Genomic DNA, 20,772 nt, shown 5'->3' on the forward strand with positions numbered 1-20,772 from the left:
CGTATGTACGTGCGTGTCCGCATTTTTATAAAAAATTCCTTTTCCCGCAACCGTTGATCCGATTGACACGAAATTTTGCACCATAGGAGCGTCTCTTCTTGTATAAATTTTGGTGATAATTATGACGTCATAGGTGGTACGGACGCCATCTTGGAAAAACTTTGCACCTCTATATCTCCGAAACCGTTCAATGGAAAAAATTGAAACATGGCTCATTGTCAAGTACTCCCAATGGGGAATAAGATATGTTAATGATGATGTCATCTGTGGCTTCAGTATGACATCATAATTCGACAAGAATGCTTGATCCAATCATTTTGAAATTTCTTGAGCGTAATCTACGGATTCTATGCAACAATTATATTGGCGAATGTAAATTTATGACGTCATTGGTAACGTGGTCAGGCAGCCATATTGTATAAAAAAACACCTTAAAAAACAATAGCACCAAGTTGACTGTGCGGGATAAGTATTCTATGAATACCATCTAGTTTTTTAAAAAGTAATAATTTCTGCCACATGAAGGTGGAGCAGAAATTCAAAAATCCCTGTCAAAATAGTGTCGCGTCAAAGGTGTCCATTCATATAGACCACTCTGAGCTGGAGGTCTTGTTAAAGCCTCTGCAGAGCAGATCCCAAAATGGTGTTTACATTGATTTACGACACTGCGTTCAATTAATTACTATTTACCATTCCCCAAAGATCAACCAAATGAAAGCCGAGCTTGTTTGTGAAACGCGCGGGAGGCAAAAAGGTGGGAAGACGCTTCTTATTATTAAAATGGTTTATTATAAGAGAAATACCAACGCAGGTTGCTTAAGACAACAGAAACCGGACAGATCCACACAGGTATCGATAAGACAACAGAGGACCGACAAATGGGGAAGATAGAACGTGAAGACCTGAACTTATGTACAAGATAAATAAATAAAACCTAACCAAAAGATGGCGGCTAATACTGGACCTGTATGATGAAGGGGGAAAACACAACAGGCAAGGACTTGTGACTAGCACAAGCTGGGTTGTGACTCTTCCACAATGGTGTGCTCATGCAGGTCGGTGCGGCACAGATGAAGTGCAGCTCAGGGAGCGATGGTGAAGAGAAACAGATGAGAGGGATGCCGCAGGGAACGAAGCAAAGAGAGGGTGGTGCGCATATATATATATATGTGGTACAGCCATCACCTCCGGTTTATATTCTCGTGGGTGATATTCTCGTCAATGATCTCTCCGACTCTCTGCAAAATCCTCTCTATCTCTTTGCTGATGACTCCACTCTCTGCCGCTCCATCCCTCAGATCGGCAGTCTGCAGCCTCCTCCTCACTCTCTACAGACCTGGACAAAATCACAGACTGGTCAAACAAGGGGAACATGTCTTTCAATCCTGACAAATCTCACACTTACTATCTGTCTCTGAAAGGACCGACTGGAAAACCCTTCCATCTACTTTCTCAACAATCCTCTCCAAGAAGTTCTGTCGCTCAACCTTTTGGGTCTCACTATCTGCCATGATCTTTCTTGGGAAAACCACATTTCCAAGCTGGCCTCCAAAGCCAGTCGCCGACTGGGCATCCTCCGTCGTGTGAAGTCCTTCCTTGGCACACCTGAGCTCCTCACCACATACAAGGCTTTCATCCGCAGCTCAATGGAATACTGCTCTCCCCTCTGGGCCGGTGCTCCTGCCTCACACCTAGCTCGGCTTCACTCTGTTCAAACAAAAGCGTTCAGAATCATTGGAATCTCCTGCGATGAAGCTATCTCCGAGGGCCTTTCACTCACTCACCGCAGGCAGGTTGGTGGTCTTTCTGTCTTCTACCGACTCCTCCCCGGCCTTGCTCCCCCAGCCCTCTCTGTGCTCTGTCCCCCAAATATTCCTGCAGGTCGCACAAGATCTGCCAGCAACCCTCTTATGGTTAAACTGCCGAAATCTCGGCTCTCTGCTCACCTTCACTCTTTCATTCCCCTTTTCTCCCGCCTCTGGAACAAACTCCCCCACTCCCTTCAATCCCACTCCTCCCTCCAGGTCTTTAAAACAGCTGTTCACCACATACCACATATCTTCCCCCATCTCTTATCTTCCCCCATCCAAAACCTTGATCTTTTCTACCCCCGCTAATTCACCCCAGATACACTTTTTTGAAATTCTAACTTCTTTCCTAGAAGTCCTTGAAGTGTTCATATGTTTTATACCTCTCCCACCTCCCCCCAAGCGCTCTCCCTCCCACAGTTCTCTCGATGTTCCTGCTCTCAAATGGTGTATTTGTGTCCTTCCCCCTCTCTCCACATCTTGGCTACCGCTCCCCTTATTTTGTGTTTTATGTGTCGGTTTGACTTTTTGTATGATTAATGTTAGCTCTTTCACGAGCTTCGATCTTGTGCACCAAAAAAAATAAAATAAAATAAAATAAAGTCCAATTTTTAGGAACAGAACAATTATGGTTAACCATTCTTAGAAAAAATTACCACACTCTCGTGTAAATGCTGAAAATTATGTTTAAAAGGCGATTTGAATCCCAGATTTCACGCCAGTAACGGCAGGTCGTGCCCGTTGAGCAGAACCGAGTCACTGCAAACACACAGACTGCGCATGCGCTTCATGCGTCATTTCGTTTCGAAAGCGCGGTGCGGTATTGCAAGCTGACGCATAAGAGATTAAGAGTTCCCTGACTTCCCCAATACAAGAAAGAAGCTTGTGCAATGGTTGTTTGTCCGTGTTCTGTCCTTTTAAAATGCTGACTATCAAACAAGGGAGCAGCACGTAAACATTTAAAGAAGTACTTGGTATGACTGGACCGAGGTCGAGTCGATCCACCAACCCCAAATTCAAAGCGAATGCTCTAACACGTTACTGTAACAGTCGACCCATTTTGCCCCATTCTGGGTAGATATATTATTATGATTGTACAGGAACTGAGAGGACGACAGTGGGATGGATTTGTCATGTATGTCATGTATTAGATACATTGTGAGCATGATCCGCATGCCATACCTGATGGCTCAAATGTCCCTTTCTTTCCATGTACAGATGCTATTCTTTTTAGGGTGTGTTGAAATGAACAGATAGCTGAACTGGTTCGCCTTAATGTTACTATTTTTTTAATTTCTCAAATATTTTGTCTTTTTTGTCAATAAAATAAACACATATCGTGATGTGTTGAACATTATTTAATAAGTAAAAAGTTTTTTTTAATCCCTTCATAAAAATTAACGTGTTGTTGATAAATAGAGTAAAATGAACCAATGAGCCTTCATGTCAGTGATGTTGCAATGCGTTGGTGGGTGGATTGAAAAGATCCAGTGTATCACCAACTCCGAAATTGGAGAGCCAACCATCCATCCATCCATCCGTGTTATCCACCCACTCGGCTAGACAGCCGGTTATCCCGTTATCTCCTCACGCCGCTTCTCCACCTCGGCATGGCTGACAAAAGCAAAACGACCACGCCGAATGAGGAAGAAGAAGATGTGGATCCGCGGGTTAAGGTGTTCGTCGGCGTTTGTCCGCTTGCTGTGGGTCTTGTCGTGTCTCGGGGCTGCCCGGGAGGCTGGGGGTGTTAGGGTCGTGACCAGCTTCCGAGGTTGTTGTAGTGTTGGTGTCGAATTGTGTGTCGTGTTTAGACAATACGTAAATGTGTACTACTTTTCCTCATCGTATTCGTATTCCATGAGTGTCTAATTCGGCCGGATGTAACGGTCCCAACACGTGATACATGACATGACATGATGTGACGAATGTGCATCACATGAAGATGGCGAATTGCGATTTCCTTGCTCTTGGCCGAATCTATCAATTTAAATTTATACAATAATAGTGGCTCTAGTCATCATCATCATCATCATCATCATCATCATCATCATCATCATCATCATCATCATCATCATCATCATCATCATTATCATCATCAATGTTCCCCATCGGTTATGCCGGATCATTTTCTTTTACAAGGTTTACAATCCCAAACGGGTAACCATTCCGATACAGGATACCTGACTGCGTAGTGATTGACCGGGTGTGAGCGATTGGCCGAGTGTGAGTGATTGACCGGGTGTTTGAGTGATTGGCCGACTGTGAGTGATTGACCGAGTGTGACTGTAAGTGATTGACCGAGTGAATGTGATTGACCGAGTAAGTGTGATTGGCCGAGTGTGAGTGATTGACCGGGTGTGAGTGTTTGGCCGGGTGTGAGTGTTTGGCCGGGTGTGAGTGTTTGGCCGGGTGTGAGTGTTTGGCCGGGTGTGAGTGTTTGGCCGGGTGTGAGTGTTTGGCCGGGTGTGAGTGTTTGGCCGGGTGTGAGTGTTTGGCCGGGTGTGAGTGTTTGGCCGGGTGTGAGTGATTGGCCGGGTGTGCGTGATTGGCCGGGTGTGTGATTGGCCGGGTGTGAGTGAATTGCCCGAGTTAGTGATTGGCCGAGTGTGAGTGATTGACCGGGTGTGAGTGATTGACCGGGTGTGAGTGATTGACCGGGTGTGAGTGATTGACCGGGTGTGAGTGATTGACCGGGTGTGAGTGATTGACCGGGTGTGTGATTGACCGGGTGTGTGATTGACCGGGTGTGTGATTGACCGGGTGTGAGTGATTGACCGGGTGTGAGTGATTGACCGGGTGTGAGTGATTGACCGGGTGTGAGTGATTGACCGGGTGTGAGTGATTGACCGAGTGGGAGTGATTGACCGAGTGGGAGTGATTGACCGGGTGTGAGCGATTGACCGGGTGTGAGCGATTGACCGGGTGTGAGCGATTGACCGAGTGTGAGCGATTGACCGCGTGTGAGCGATTAACCGCGTGTGAGCGATTGACCGAGTGTGAGCGATTGACCGCGTGTGAGCGATTGACCGGGTACGAGCGATTGACCGGGTACGAGCGATTGACCGGGTACGAGCGATTGACCGGGTGTGAGCGGTTGACCGGGTGAGAGCGATTGACCGGGTGAGAGCGATTGACCGAGTGGGAGCGATTGACCGAGTGGGAGCGATTGACCGGGTGGGAGTGATTGACCGGGTGTGAGTGATTGACCGGGTGTGAGTGATTGACCGGGTGTGAGTGATTGACCGGGTGTGAGTGATCGGGTGTGAGTGATTGACCGGGTGTGAGTGATTGACCGGGTGTGTGATTGACCGGGTGTGAGTGATTGACCGGGTGTGAGTGATTGACCGGGTGTGAGTGATTGACCGGGTGTGAGTGATTGACCGGGTGAGTGATTGACCGGGTGTGTGATTGACCGGGTGTGTGATTGACCGGGTGTGAGTGATTGACCGGGTGTGAGCGATTGACCGAGTGGGAGCGATTGACCGAGTGGGAGCGATTGACCGGGTGTGAGCGATTGACCGGGTGTGAGCGATTGACCGAGTGTGAGCGATTGACCGCGTGTGAGCGATTGACCGCGTGTGAGCGATTGACCGCGTGTGAGCGATTGACCGCGTGTGAGCGATTGACCGCGTGTGAGCGATTGACCACGTGTGAGCGATTGACCGCGTGTGAGCGATTGACCGAGTGTGAGCGATTGACCGCGTGGGAGCGATTGACCGGGTACGAGCGATTGACCGGGTACGAGCGGTTGACCGGGTGAGAGCGATTGACCGGGTGTGAGCGATTGACCGGGTGTGAGCGATTGACCGGGTGTGAGCGATTGACCGGGTGAGCGGTTGACCGGGTGAGCGGTTGACCGGGTGAGCGGTTGACCGAGTGAGCGATTGACCGGGTGTGAGCGATTGACCGGGTGTGAGCGATTGACCGGGTGTGAGCGATTGACCGAGTGTGAGCGATTGACCGAGTGAGTGATTGGCCGAGTGTGAGTGATTGGCCGAGTGTGAGTGATTGGCCGAGTGTGAGTGATTGGCCGAATGTGATTGGCCGAGTGTGAGTGATTGGTCGGGTGTGAGTGATTGACCGGGTGTGAGTGATTGACCGGGTGTGAGTGATTGACCGGGTGTGAGTGATTGACCGGGTGTGAGTGATTGGCCGGGTGTGATTGATTTGCCGGGTGTGATTGATTTGCCGGGTGTGAGCGATTGACCGGGTGTGAGCGATTGACAGAGTGTGAGCGATTGACCGAGTGAGCGATTGACCGAGTGAGCGATTGACCGGGTGTGAGTGATTGACCGAGTGTGAGTGATTGGCCGGGTGTGAGTGATTGACCGAGTGTGAGTGATTGACCGGGTGTGAGTGATTGACCGAGTGTGAATGATTGACCGAGTGTGAATGTTTGACCGAGTGTGAGTGATTGACCAGGTGTGAGTGATTGACCAAGTGAGAGTGATTGACCAATTGACCGAGTGAGTGATTGACCAATTGACTGAGTGAGTGATTGACCGAGTGTGTGACTGACCGAGTGTGAGTGACTGACCGAGTGTGAGTGATTGACCGGGTGAGGGTGATGGGGAGGGTGAGGGAGTGGGTGGTGTAAGATAACTGCCTCAATTATTACCCTGCGCGCGTGAAGCGAAAAGTAGTCTTGAATGATCAGTGCGTGCGTGCCTGCGTTTTTACAATTCATTTTCTCGGCAACCGTTGGTCCAATTGACACAAAACTTTTACAATGCGAGCGACTCCGCTTTTATAATTTTTTTATTCATAATTATGATGTCATAAGTCACATGGTACGGTCAATGGAAGAAATTGTAACGGGGTGCGTTGTCAAGTACTCCGCATAGGGAATATGATGTGTTAATGATGATGTCATCGGTGCCTTTATTATGACGTCATAATTCGACAAGTACAACGCTTAGTCCGATCAGTTTGAAATTTATTGAGCATGATCTATGGAACAATTATATTTCCGAATGTAAATTTATGATGTCATCGCTCAAGTGGTCTGGCAGCCATATTGGATCAAATAAAAACCCTTGAAAAACGGAAGAGTTGGCTCGCACCAAGTTGACTGTGCAGGGTAAGTATTCTATGAATACCGTCTAGTTCATCAGGCATACACTGTGGCGTACTCTCTCGAGATCTCACGCGATCCTACTCGAGTCACAAGAACATATACAGTACATGGCCAAAAGTATGTGGACATCCAAACATCGAACATCTCATTCCAAAATCATGGGCATTAATATGGAGTTTGTCCCCTCTTTGCTGCTATAACAGCCTCCATTCTTCTGGGAAGGCTTTCCACGAGATGTTGGAACATTGTTGCAGGGATTTGCTTCCATTATCTTCCAGACTTTCAACAAGAGCTTTGGTGAGGCCGGGCACTGACATTGGGCGATTAGGCCTGGCTCGCAATCGGCGTTCCAATGCATCCCAAAGGTGTTCGATGAGGTTGAGGTCAGGGCTCTGTGCAGGCCAGTCAAGTTCTTCCACACCGATCTCAACAAACCATTTCTGTATGGACCTCGATTTGTGCATGGGGGCATCGTCATGCTGAAACAGGAAAGGGCCTTCCCCAAACTGTTGCCTTAAGTTGGAAGCACACAATCGTCTAGAATGTCATTGTATGCTGTAGCGTTAAGATTTTCCCTTCACTGGAACTAAGGGGCTGAGCCTGAACCATGAAAAACAGCCCCAGACCATTATTCCTCCTTCACCAAACTTTACAGATTGCACTATGCATTTGGCAAGGTAGCATACTCCTGGCATCCGCCAAACCCAGATTAGTCCGTCATACTGCCAGATGGTGAAGCGTGATTCATCACTCCAGAGAACGCGTTTCCACTCCTTCAGAGTTAAATGGTGGTGAGCTTTACACCACTCCAGCCGACGCTTGGCATTGCGCATGGTGATCTTAGGCTTGTGTGCGGCTGCTCAGCCATGGAAACCCATTTCATGAAGCTCCCGACGAACAGTTGTTGTGCTGACGTTTCTTTCAGAGGCAGTTTGGAACTCGGTAGTGAGTGTTGCAACCAAGGACAGACGAGTTTTTCCCGCTATGTGCTTCAGCACTGGGCAGTCCCGTTCTGTGAGCTTGTGTGGCCTACCACTTCACAGCTGAGCTGTTGTTTCTCCTAGACGTGTCCACTTCACAATAACAGCACTTACAGTTGACCCGGGCAGCTCTAGCAGGGCAGAAATTTGACGAACTGACTTGTTGGAAAGGTGGCATCCTATGACGGTGCCATGTTGAAAGTCACTGAGCCCTTCAGTACGGCCCATTCTACTGCCAATGTTTGTCTATGGAGAATGCATGGCTGTGTGCTTGATTATATATACCTGTCCGCAATGGGTGTGGCTGAAATAGCCGAATCCACTAATTAGAAGGGGTCTCCGCATACTTTTGGTCATGTATTGTATATATTATGAACAAAAATTCCCAGCTTTCCGGGTAACAATGAGTCGCTTCCTGATTGGTTATGAATGAGGGGGAAGGGAGGGGAGGGGGGGAGGGAAGGGGGAGGGGAGGGGGGGGGGAGGGAGGGGGAGGGGAGAACGACTAGCTTGGCAAGCGATAGCAGGCTTTTTACTTTTATTTTTACCTCAATGAGGGCTATATATATAGTCTGTGCTTGGAGCCTTCAAGTTCAACATAAAGTTTTTTTATGAAAAATAATGCAGATGTATAACAATCCACCAATGCAAGTTCAGAAATGAATGCAGATCCTTTACTTTGCGATACAAACGCAATTCCCGCCATTTCCACTCACGATCGAGGCCTCCACAGGGTCCGCGCCTCTTCTTCCTCCTACAACCTCGTCTCATTTCTTTCACTCAAAATGCACGAAATTCTGCCGCATGAAATTATGTAGAGGCCTCGTCGGGGGGATATAAGGTAGATAAGGAAGGCGTTGTAACAGAAGAATCAAAATAAAAGTGGAAGAACATAAGGAAATGGGAGCTATTCTCGACCGACAGCCAAACCCGACAAACCATTGCAATACACCCCGAACGTCTAGCGCCGCCACAAACTACACCATGGAATTGCAGCTGGCGCGGTTTTTTTAAACCATTGATATTAAAATAAAACGTAGCCTAAAGCCACCGGGATTTTATGCTGATTCCGAATCTGTGTCTAAAACTTTTCTCCGATGTGTAGTTCTTGAGTTATAGGCGGACATCCAGACAGACACACACACACACACACACACACTCCTCCTTTATATATAGAGAGAGATTATATATATATATATATATATATATATATATATATATATATATATATATATATATATATATATATATATAATTATATATATATATATATATAATTATATATATAATTATATATAATTATATATATATATATATATATACCCATGAATACATATACAAACTATGTATACTCACAACTGCAGCTCCTCAAACGTTAGGCCAAGGACACATCTGTTTGCACTGGTCATTGTTTGATGTTAAATATCCCACGGTGTCTTTGGTGAGAAGTTGACTAGTCATCTCCACCACACTGAAATAAATTACAAATTCCTGCTCGGAATAACCGCTTACAAGACAATGGTAAACCTCCCAACATAACCTTTTCCCATAAACTACTTTCATAGCACGGACACTGTTGAGAGTATTGCAGTATTGATTGACAGCTGGTGCTATGGATTCGTCACTTCCGTTGTTGTGGTTTTCATCCACTGTAAAGATTTTTGATTCCATGTACAATTATTGTTGTCGTTTGAGGGAAATAGAGATTAATATTTTCAAAAGGTAAAAAAGTTAATGTTTTAAATGAAACCGGAACCGGACGACGACGAAGAGGAAGAGGAAGAGGAGGAAGAGTAGGCGGAGCGAGTTAGTCGGACAAGAAGCCGAGCTGCTTCAAGGTCCTGAGCGAACGTTGGCGAACGCGGGTTACATGTGAACTTTGGGTTTGTCAGGGAACTTTTACTGAACCCTGATCTAAGGAAATCACTCAAGACGAAACTCAGATTCAAGGAGCTCCGAGCCGAGGTTTATTCTGAAGTTAGAGGGAAACTTGTTACACAAAATCGAACTAAGACATAACGCAACGCTTGGTTGAAGAAATCTTCTCCCCTCTCGTCTTGCTTCCTCTGATGACCAGTTCCTCTGCCCTCGGAGCATGGTGCTTAAATAGACCTTTGCTCCTTTGATGTGGTGGGATTGAAATTCAGAGATCAACACAGAACTCAGCGGCTGGTGCCAAAACCCATCTGGTCTTCATTATCAGTCACTCAAGGTTTACAAAAGATGGCGATCATGGGAAGAAGGGAACCGGGTCACTGTTTGGGCCGAAAAGGTCAACACTCTCTGACAATTTAATCTGTCAGTTGACTCTGGCATTTAACCCAGGCTGAGTCAACACTCTTCCCTGAGCCTTTCACAATGGTTCAATCTCACAGATAGTCGCTTATCGTCTTGGTCCCATTTCCAGTGCAAGCGCTCAAGCTGCACGATTTGAAAACCCATTTTACACAAGATCACATTGAGATGCAATTGAACTGTTTTTAGCAATATTAACATATACTGATAATATATATGAATATATATATTATCCCACAGGTTTCCCGGGAAAGGGATTCCTGCGACAGAGTTGTTATCGCTGTGACAGATAAACCTGCGTGACAGGTTTTGCGGTTGATTCCGACGAGAATCATCGGGGTGCCGTTACGCCTCGAACGGGCCATCGGCCATTTTGACTCGCGCGCTTTGTGCATCGCTCAAGGTTTTTCACTTCGCTTCAACCATTCTCACCGCATCCAGACGTTAATTTGGTGTGTATGTGTAACGTGGCTTTTGAGTGGGAAATCTGCGGTTTGCCGATTGAGAGCCGTCAAACGTCCATACCTGAAGGTGTGATTTCCCCGTCGCTTCTCGAGGACACCTTCGCCCATCTTTGGCAGTGTAACTGTCAACCCAACGGGATTCTGGTCTCGATACGACATCGTACGGACGATCATTGGAGTGGATCGACTTTGGCTTGAAGCCGGAATCAACTTTGGCTTGAAGCTGGGAAAGAGACATTGGGGATGTTCTTTTCGCTCACTTGGAGCACAGTGAGTTATATATTATGAAACTGATGGTACCATCATAGGAATGATATATATTGATTGTACTTTTGATTAATATTGTTACTGTACCGTTATTCTTGTGTGACCTTAATACAATACTTGTTTGTTGGTAACAATTGGTGTGGTTTCACCATTGATCCTTGGCATACAGAATAACACCTCTTTCTGCCGTGACTCCTCTCGGGGCTCGGAGGTACACCGTGACCGGGGTCTGGGGAGGAGCACGTAACACTTGTTTGCCAATAATTGATGGATTTAAATCAATCATGACTGGCATCTGATTCCATCCAATGTCCAATGCGTTTAACCAACATAGAACACGCCGTCACTTGCATGAGTGTTGGAGTGTTTGCCATTATGTTGACCAAAACAAATTCAATGAAAAAAGCAACTGATCACAGAATGCTCCAAACTCCCATCCTCTTTATACTGAGAGAATACCCTGTTTTATGATGGTTTTTGAATCATTTGTTCTTTATATTCGTTATTATAATGAGTTTACTGTTTGTCTTTTAGATAGAGCTGGAAAAGCTTAACCAAGCCGCAGCTGATATCAACCACTTGGAAATTGAGTTGGAGGTAAAAATGGTTGGACATTTTGTTATTGGTGTAGGACGCAAACTTAACTCCCTCAGTGTTTGTAGCATTTGCAAGTAATTACCGCCACTACCAAAGGTGTATGGAGGTTATGTTTTCACCCCTGTCTGTCTGTCTGTCTGTTTGTTTGTCTGTCTGTGAAAAAAAAATCTCAAAAAGTTGTGAACGGATTCGGACGAAATTTGGCTGAGACATAGCGTATGTGACACGGACGAAATGATTAGATTTTGGTGAAAATCCAGATCCGGATCCGGCCTATCAGTGGGATACAAAACATAAACTGTTCACCAGGTGGAGGTATGCTTGAATTTGTTTGTGTCATTTTCACAGCTAATGGGGTTAGTTATACAAATCAGCATTACTGTGCCAAGGAACGCAAGTTAGCATTGGAATGCAAACCTTGCCCAACTGTATAAAGGAAGACGAATGTAGAAAATATGCACTGTACCTTCCAGTCCAAATGAACAGAATTTTAATTTCATATTTCCAGGATGCCCGGAGCAAGTTTCGGCAAGTGCTGAGTGAAGCGACACAGAAGCTGGACGAGCAGCTTAAGAAAAGCGGGAAGGCGGTAGAAGAGTCGAAGCCTTACTGGGAGGCACGGAGACTTGCCAAGCAGGTCTGCACGCTGGAATCACCCGAATGTACAAACGTACCATTCTGACACCTCTTCTGTTCAGACCCAACAGTGGGTAAAATATTTGGGCCAATTCATAGAAATATCAATTGTAGAGCCTGTATAAGTGTTGTTCTTATTGATTCCCTGCTATATGAGAATGTTCACTATAGTGTCTATTGGATCATATTATTGTTATGATTGTTTTTTTTTTTCTTCACCACTCTTGGGTTTCATCATCATATATGTCGTAAAACACAGGTATGGTCGCATTTTGTTGGGTTAATAGTTGGCATTCCAGAGATTGTGAGCTCCAATCTGACCAAAGGCAGTAAGTAGTGAACATAAGGATTTCATTCCTAAGCATCCACCAACCAAGCTCATCCTACGGGAATGAATAATGAACACTTTGCTCAGAAAATTTAAATTAAACCAAACTTGATGCGACTTTCAGCGAGTGGATATATTGCCTGGTTTAGCCCACAGGTGGTGCTCGGCCAAGCTTAATCGTTGTCTCAAGATATTAGATTTATTTGGGATTATACATTTAGTTTCCTGTTAAACTGCCGGGTTTCTTCTTTTTTTGTTTCAGGCACAGATATCAGTACAAAAGTCGACGCAGGAGTTCCAGCGAGCAGCCGAGGTCCTACGTGTGGCCAAGGAGACCATATCGCTGGCTGAAGAGAGGCTTTTAAATGACAACACTCGGCAGTTCGACTCTGCATGGCAGGAGATGCTTAACCATGCGACTCAACGGGTTGGTGGCTTCTCTGAATAGCTACAGTAAACCCTCGTCCAACATGGGGGTTCTGTTCCTGGAAAACGCCGCGTCGGGCAAAACTGTCATGCAAGCCGAAGACCTTATGGGATAAATGGGGAATGGAGAACGTGGCTGTGGAACGTAACATATGGACAAATAGTTTACACGTTTGTTTTTAAAAAGTTTAAATATATAAAAACTTCAAAGGGTATACCTATACAGTACATAGTCGTGGCCAAAAATATTGGCACCCTTGCACTTTTTTCAAATAACTCACAATTTTCTGTAAAAAATAAGTTGAAACTGACAAAAGTATTTGGTCGCCATAATTCTTTATTTCACTGTTAATATTACAGAACATTTGTTTTTGATTCAGAACTTAATATACCGTGAAATGGGGTGAATAGGGACAGCAAGGTGAATGGGGACACAAACTGAAAAAAAGTTCGGAAACTTTTTTCGCTGAAAATTGATAACCATACTGATTTGTTGATATTTGGGTTGAAAGTGTTCTCTTGTTTTTTTAAAAAGCAACTTATAGTCCCTATTAACCCCATATATGGGTTAAATAGGAATAAATAGGATTTTTATGGCTGTCCCTATTCACCCCGTTTTACGGGTGAATAGGGACAGTCACTAATACAAAAAAATAATAATCAAGAAACAATCCTGAGTTTCCAACTTATTGCTAAATTGATAGCTCAAATGGATGCACATAATATGCACCCATAATATAAACCACGGTGCCAATGAAAAAAAAATGGGATAAAAAGTTTCTCCAAACTGTCCCTATTTCTTGATTATTATTTTTGGCTCGAATAGGTGGTATTGCCCCCTTTGGCAGAAACAACCTCAAGAAGGCATTTCTTATAACTGTCTACCAGTCTCTGACATCAACTGGGAGAAATTTTTGCCCACTCCTCCATGCAGAATTCTTTCAGCTGTGCGATGTTTGAGGGGCTTCTTGCATGCACACCACCGTTTAGAGGCCATTTTTCCCCGCAGAGCGGGGGTTGGCCTTTTCGGGGACCGTGGTAGTTGTTGTTGTTTTTGGTCCCCTTTTTGAAGCAATGTTTTACGGCCGGATGCCCTTCCTGACGCCAACCCTTTTTGCCGCCTTTAACGACAAACAGGGAATTACCAGTGAACTGGTACTCAATTAGCCGACCTCGGAAGGATGACAGGCTGAGTCAACCCCCCTGGCGTTAATTCAGCGAGCGACCGGGATTCGAACCCAGGATCCTAGGATCCTAAGCCGGCACCCTAGCCGCCAGCCCAACACCAGAGCTCGTTTCAAATCACCCCACAACATCTTGATGGGATTTAGATCCGGGCTTTGACTTGGCCATTCCAGAACCCTCCATTTCTTTCTTTTCAGCCATTCCTTGGTGGATTTACTGGTATGTTTAGGGTCATTGTCATTTTACAAGGTCCACCTTCAGTTGAGCTTCAACTTTCCGACAGATGGCCTCACATTATCCTCACACTCTTACGATGTCTCTCCGAAAAGACCGACTGGACAACCCTCCCATCCACTTTCTGAATAATCCTCTCCAAGAAGTTCTGTCACTCAAGCTTTTGGGTCTCACTATCTGCCATGATCTTTCCTGGAAAAACCACATTTCAAATCTGGCCTCCAAAGCCAGTCGCCGACTGGGCATCCTCCGTCGTGCGAAGTCCTTCCTTGGCACACCTGAGCTCCTCACCACATACAAGGCTTTCATCCGCAGCTCAATGGAATACTGCTCTCCCCTCTGGGCTGGTGCTCCTGCCTCACACCGAGCTCGCCTTCGCGCTGTTGAAACCAAAGCATTCAGAATCATTGGAATCTCCCGTGATGAAGCTAACTCCAAGGGCCTCTCACTCACTCACCGCAGGCAGGTTGGTGGTCTTTCCATCTTCTACCGACTCCTCTCTGGCCTTGCCCCCCCAGCTCTCTCTGGGCTCTGTCCCGCAAACATTCCTACAGGTCGCACAAGATCTGCCTGCAACCCTCTTTTGGTTAAACTGCCAAAATCAAGACTCTCTGCTCACCTTCACTCCTTCATTCCTCTTTTCTCCCACCTCTGGAACAAACTCCCTCACTCTCTTCAATCCCACTCCACCCTCCAAGTCTTTAAAACAGCTGTTCACCACCATCTCTTATCTTCCCCCATCCAAAACCTTGATCTTTTCTACCCCCGCTAATTTCACCCCAATTCCACTTTTTGAAATACCAACTTCTGTCCTGGAAGTCCTTGGTGTCCTTGTGCTTTATACTTCTCCCTTCCCCCCCCCCCCCCCCTTCCCATGCCTCCTCCCCCCGGACCCTCTCCCTTCCACACATCTCCCTGCTCTCGGATGTTGTGTTTGTGTGCTTCCCCTTTTCTCCCCATCTTGTCTTCCGCTCCCTCTTTTTGTGTATTTTGTTTGTCTGGTCGATTTGTTTGTGAAGTAAATGTTAGCTCTTTCACGAGCCTCGATTCAGTATACAAAAAAAACAAAAAAACAAAAACAAAAACCCTCTGGTACAATAAAGAATTCATAGTGGATTCTATGATGGTGAGCTGCCCAGGCCCTGATGCAGCAAAGCTGCCCCAAACCATAATATTTCCACCACAGTGCTTTACGGTTGGTATCAGGTTCTTGTGGTCAAATGCTGTCTTTGGTTTTCACCAAACATGTCTTCTGGTACTGTGGCCAAATTGCTCTACCTTTGACTCATCTGTCCAGAGCACATTGTTCCAGAAGTGCTGGTCTTTGCCTCGGTGTTCATTGGCAAACTTTAGTCTTGCCCTGATGTTCTTTCTGGACAGCAAAGGTTTCCTCCTGGCACACCTCCCATGTAGATCAAATTTGTGCAGCCTCTTTCTAATGGTAGACTCATGCACTTTGACATCAACAGTGGCAAGAGCTACCGGTAGGTCCCGTGATGACATTCTGGGGTTCTTAGAGACTTATTTCAGCATCTTGCGGTCTGCTCTCGGGCTGAACTTGCTGGGGCGGCCTGGCCTGAACAAGTTGGCAGTTGTTTGGAATCTTCTCCACTTGTAATGATCTTCTGGACAGTCGAATGATTGATTTCAAATTGTTTGGATATCTTTTTAAATCCCTTCCCAGACTCGTAGGCATCTATAACCTTCTTTCTGTAGGCCTCAGAGAACTCTTTTGATCTAGGCACTGTGACGCCGCACACTTAAACAACAAAGAGCAAACCAAACTAAATGTCTGAGGTTTAAATAAGACAGGTTCCTCCAAGATCCTCTCTGATGATGTTCTAATCATTTGCACCTGAGCTGGTGCACCTGATTCTAATTTTAGGTATTTGAAGTCGTGACAAATGTAGGGGTGTACTTACTTTTTCCACATGCAAAATTTGCATTTATGTTTATTTAAATTATACAATGGACTACAAAATGTAAATGTTTCATGATATTTGTTATATTATATCACCTTTATCTATCAATATTGTTGAAATGAAGATCAAATAGTATGTTGAATCGCTGTATGTTGAAATATGTTGAAAAAGTCAAAACTTTATATGGGGTGTACTTACTTTTTCATGTGACTGTATATATGTATATATATATATATGTATATATATATATATATATATATATATATATATATATATATATATATATATATATATATATATATATACAGACTTGGCATTTAATATGGAATATATATTTTTTCTTGACTTGGGTTTACTTTCTTAACTCAGTATATCAATCTGGTGAGTTCCTTTTACACTTTGGTGATTTATTTGTTAAAATAACCATGTCACTGATTGTCTGTCGCAGCAAGAAGTCAACAACAGGATTATATCACAGGTGGCGTGGCAAAATGTATGGACAGGTGCATTTGATGATTGGCTTCACAGTCGGGTATACAAGGGTTGTTGCGTTCTGTATTTGTGGAAAACAACTGCTGCACGTCTCCAAAAGTTATTGCTGCTTCCTCTGGAGATGGTCCGTCAACTCGACAATGCTGTTTGTCTTGGAGTTGTGGCTTTACGAAATTACGGCATGAAACAGCGTGCTATTCCTCGGCAGTATGGCATCACTCAAGGTCAGGTGTCAAAGATCCTGAAACGAAATGCTCAGAGGGTTGTCCCTACTCCAATACCGAGGCCAGGACGTCCCCGCAGAACCACAAGGAGGGATGATCGCCAGCTGCACCGGTTAGTCCGCAATGGCCGTACCAAGTCAGCTAATTGGCTTAGGGCTGAGTGGCAGCAACTGACAAATGTGCCTGTATCCAGAAGGCTAGTCAACCAACGACTGGTTCAAGCAGGCTATCGTGCCAGGCATCCTCTGAGAAAGCCACACCTGACCAGACAACACCGCCAGCGCCGATTGCAGTGGGCCTTAGAGCACCGTCAATGGCAGCCAGGACACTGGAATCACGTGATCTTCAGTGACGAGTCTAGATTTCTGGTCTATCGTCAAGATGGCCGCGTCCGAGTGCGCAGACAAGTGCATGAAGCCTACAACAAAGATTGTATAGTGCCAAGAGTCCAAGCTGGAGGTGGTGGGGTGACCGTTTGGGCTGCTTTTCATGCAGGGGGCAAAACTGACCTGGTTGTTCTGAATGGAAACCTGAACCAGTTCAAGTACAGGGCCATTCTGGAAGAAACATCGCTTCCATTTGCTCGTGCAGCCTTTCGAGGAAACTTTGTCTTCCAAGATGACAATGCACAGCCTCATCGTGCTCGGATGATCCAACACTTTCTTGCTGACCGTGGTGTAGAGCATATGGAGTGGCCTGCCATGTCCCCGGATATGAATCCGATAGAGAACTTGTGGGCAGAATTATCGCGTCAAATCGACCACTTGGACCAGCAGCCGACCTCTGTGCGTGAATTGCAGCAGGCTATTGTCACTGCATGGCCAGCGATTCCTGTCCAAACCTTGGCAAATCTCGTGAACAGCATGCGTCAACATGTACGTGCTCTCCTGAATGCTCGTGGCGGTTACACGAAGTCCTGAACTGTAATTTTACTGTCCGTAATCCCAGTCGTAATTTAACTTTTGTTTTTGTTAAAAAAAGATTTGGCTAATGTGCAAAATAAAGAGATACTTCTGGAAAACGTACAGAAGTTTAACACAGTACTGTCCATGAATTGAGTTCGATATCAGTTTACATCACTTTCAAGGATCAATTTATTTGTTTCAAAATGTCAAATGTGGTTTTTGTTTCTTTTAATGGTCACATTAACAAAATCTAGAATAATTTCAACATAATTCCAATGAACTTTTGGTTCTAAGACATCTTGAAAAGTAAGTTCACCCCCACAAAAAAAATATTCCATATTAAATGCCAAGTCTGTATATAGATATAGATAGATATATATATATATATATATATATATATATATATAGATATATATATATAGATATATATATATAGATATATATATATAGATATATATAGATATTGTTACAGACGTGGCTTAGATGTTATTTACCGAGCGGTTTGGTATGACCACGTCTGCACAAGTTACCCGATTATACCCGAACGTTGACTAATCGCGCTACGCTAGGTCAATGAAGGAAAAGACACACGGCTGGGATTAAAATGACACGACACCATGGATACGGTTCTCAAGACCTCCGGAGGAGATTATATTCGTTCGGAAGGTCAGATTACAGGGACGAGAGGTACAGCATAGAAAGACAAGCACTTAGACACAATCTTATATTAACCCCAACAGACGACAGATAAACGGGACAAAAGGCTGACTCACACGGGGATTGATGGCTAGGAAAGGCAGGATCGATGGCTCCAGGTGCACCTGGGCTCAGGGACAGAATCGACTCGGTCCGGTCCAGAGATGCGGGAGGTCTCACAGCGCTCGAGGTAGTGACTTGCTCTTCTTCAAGCTGGGGGCGCATCTGACCTCACATCCGGTGAGTCGCTTCGTATATCCGGCGGGGAGTGACACGCCCTCGGCTCGTTAGCTCCGCCTCGTGGAATCGGCACGTTGCTTCTCATTGGGTGCGTGCGGGGGGTTTACCAGGCTCCGCCCTTGACGAGGAGCTGACAGCCAGCCCCTTCGTGGTAACCCCGTGGAGCGCATGGTCATGGCGGCTAACCGAGCTGGTGGGAGGACGCACACTCCCCCCGCGCGCCGTGGTTGTAGTTGTTGTTGCTGTAGTTGTTGTTGTTGTTGTTGTTTGGGGAAGAAGATGGAAGGAGGTATGGGAAAGGTCCTAAACTCACTACTGGTGCCATATAATCACATTCTGGTGCAACGAAGAGTCAGAATTAATGGAAAGGAGTCCTTAACTGACATAGACTAAGAATAACTAGCAAGATGTCCGAAAGTTGTCTACGTGAGATGCGGTGGACCTGGGCACGACATTTAATGGGGGAAAAAGGGGAAGGTCGGCTCTACTGATTGTTGTTTACAGACAATGGGACTAGGGAATGGGGGATTGGGGATAGTTGGGGAGTATTGGGGAAATAGGGGAATATTTACAAGCGGATATGGAGGCCAAATTCCATATTCGCAACATTGCACCCTTCTCTACCCTCGGGGCGTCCCGACCCGATAAATTTTTACCTACTTTAGTGTGGCACGCAATGTAGTTCCCTCTACTATTAACTCTACCCTGAGTGCGACAGTTTTACAGATATTCACAAATGAGTAAATATGTCCCCCTGCGACGTTGCACCCTTCTCCTCACAGAAACACACCCACAGGATAACCGAATCCGGAAAGAATCCTCAAACTAAACATACAGCCGGTAGGGAGCATTATTTACACAAGACTACGCTGATATTTACACTACGATCCAGGACCTGTTTTTTTGGAGGAACACATGCAGATGTTATGCATAGAGAGAGCACGCATGCTAGCATCGATACACCAACCCACGAGTGCTCTGTGGCCTACGGCCTTTAATAATGTGCAGAGCACCCCTTCCAAGCATCAAGCACCACCCCATCACACAGTGAGCACCATCCGGTGCACCAATAAAGTGTCTATAAATCATTGTGTGGTGTCGCAGCCGGCCGATGTTCTGCCGCTGGTCTTGCCTTCGTGTGGTGCACTTGGTGTTCTTACTTCCTTAGAAAAATAAAGAAAGGCGCCAACCGCGTCCATTTCTTTATTGTGGCCGTCAGGGGGCCAACTGTTAGTGGTTCACCTTGTATGGCATAGGTGCCACGTTGACCCATAGGTCCATCCATGGGTGGTGCTTGGCCGCAAAAGAACTGCGGTCCATTGTGGGTGGCCACAAACATTGCGGTCCATATGGTGTATCGATCCAAGCAGCAAGCAGCGAAAGTGCAGGCCCACAACTGCGAAGCCAGCACCTCTCTCTCCTCTCTCTCTACCCCAAAGCCAGATCCTCGGAGGTGGGAGACAAAAGAAGCAGACAAGTGAGTAAGGTGGTAAGGGCGCAAAAGTGCACGCAATGCAAGGTAATGCACACTGGGGGCACATGGGAACCAGGTGAGACAGGTACGTTCCTACCGTACGCTCCCCCCCCCCCCCCCACCAGGTAACCTACATGGCCCCTCCCTTACCCCTTACTGTATCCACAAAACACAACACTACCCATAAACATCTACTTTACAAATCAACAAACATCCCTACTGTCTTCCCCGTTCCTCCCATATACCAAATTCGTCTTCTCTCCCTCCTAACCAATCAAATTTGCCATTTTCAACTCAACATCATAATTTGCCATCTCCAACTCAACATCATAATTTGCCATTACCAATTCATCATCAGTCCCTCCTAGGGAGGGAGAGATGGAATCACCCCAATGTCTCATCCACGTCGTGATGCGTCTCACAATCCACACAGCAATTTCATTTCCTGCAACAAAACAAAGAAAACACAGGTGTGGAGTCATCATCATCACCACAGGTAAGTGGCTGCGTATGGTGCGACAG

At 45.7% G+C, this 20,772-nt stretch overlaps 1 protein-coding gene across 3 annotated transcripts in view; it reads left to right on the forward strand.

Annotated features, from left to right (window-relative positions):
- The first annotated feature begins 3,194 nt into the window (after window positions 1–3,194).
- The window catches only part of LOC137438192 (SH3 domain-binding protein 5), a 32,361-nt gene continuing 14,783 nt past the window's right edge, over window positions 3,195–20,772 (forward strand). The window contains exons 1-4 of one of the 3 annotated variants that reach the window (XM_078766490.1): window positions 3,195–3,478; window positions 11,426–11,488; window positions 11,997–12,125; window positions 12,715–12,879. In XM_078766490.1, coding sequence (XP_078622616.1) covers window positions 3,419–3,478; window positions 11,426–11,488; window positions 11,997–12,125; window positions 12,715–12,879 — 417 coding nt within the window. In that variant the 5' untranslated portion in view covers window positions 3,195–3,418. Of the gene's footprint in view, window positions 3,485–10,723; window positions 10,895–11,425; window positions 11,489–11,996; window positions 12,126–12,714; window positions 12,880–20,772 lie in introns of those variants that run through there. The other 2 variants (XM_068133225.2, XM_068133226.2) reach the window with 2 other exon arrangements.

This window comes from Myxine glutinosa, chromosome 12 (assembly GCF_964187855.1).
Source record: "Myxine glutinosa chromosome 12, kmMyxGlut1.1, whole genome shotgun sequence".
In the NCBI taxonomy this organism is placed as follows: domain Eukaryota; kingdom Metazoa; phylum Chordata; class Myxini; order Myxiniformes; family Myxinidae; genus Myxine; species Myxine glutinosa.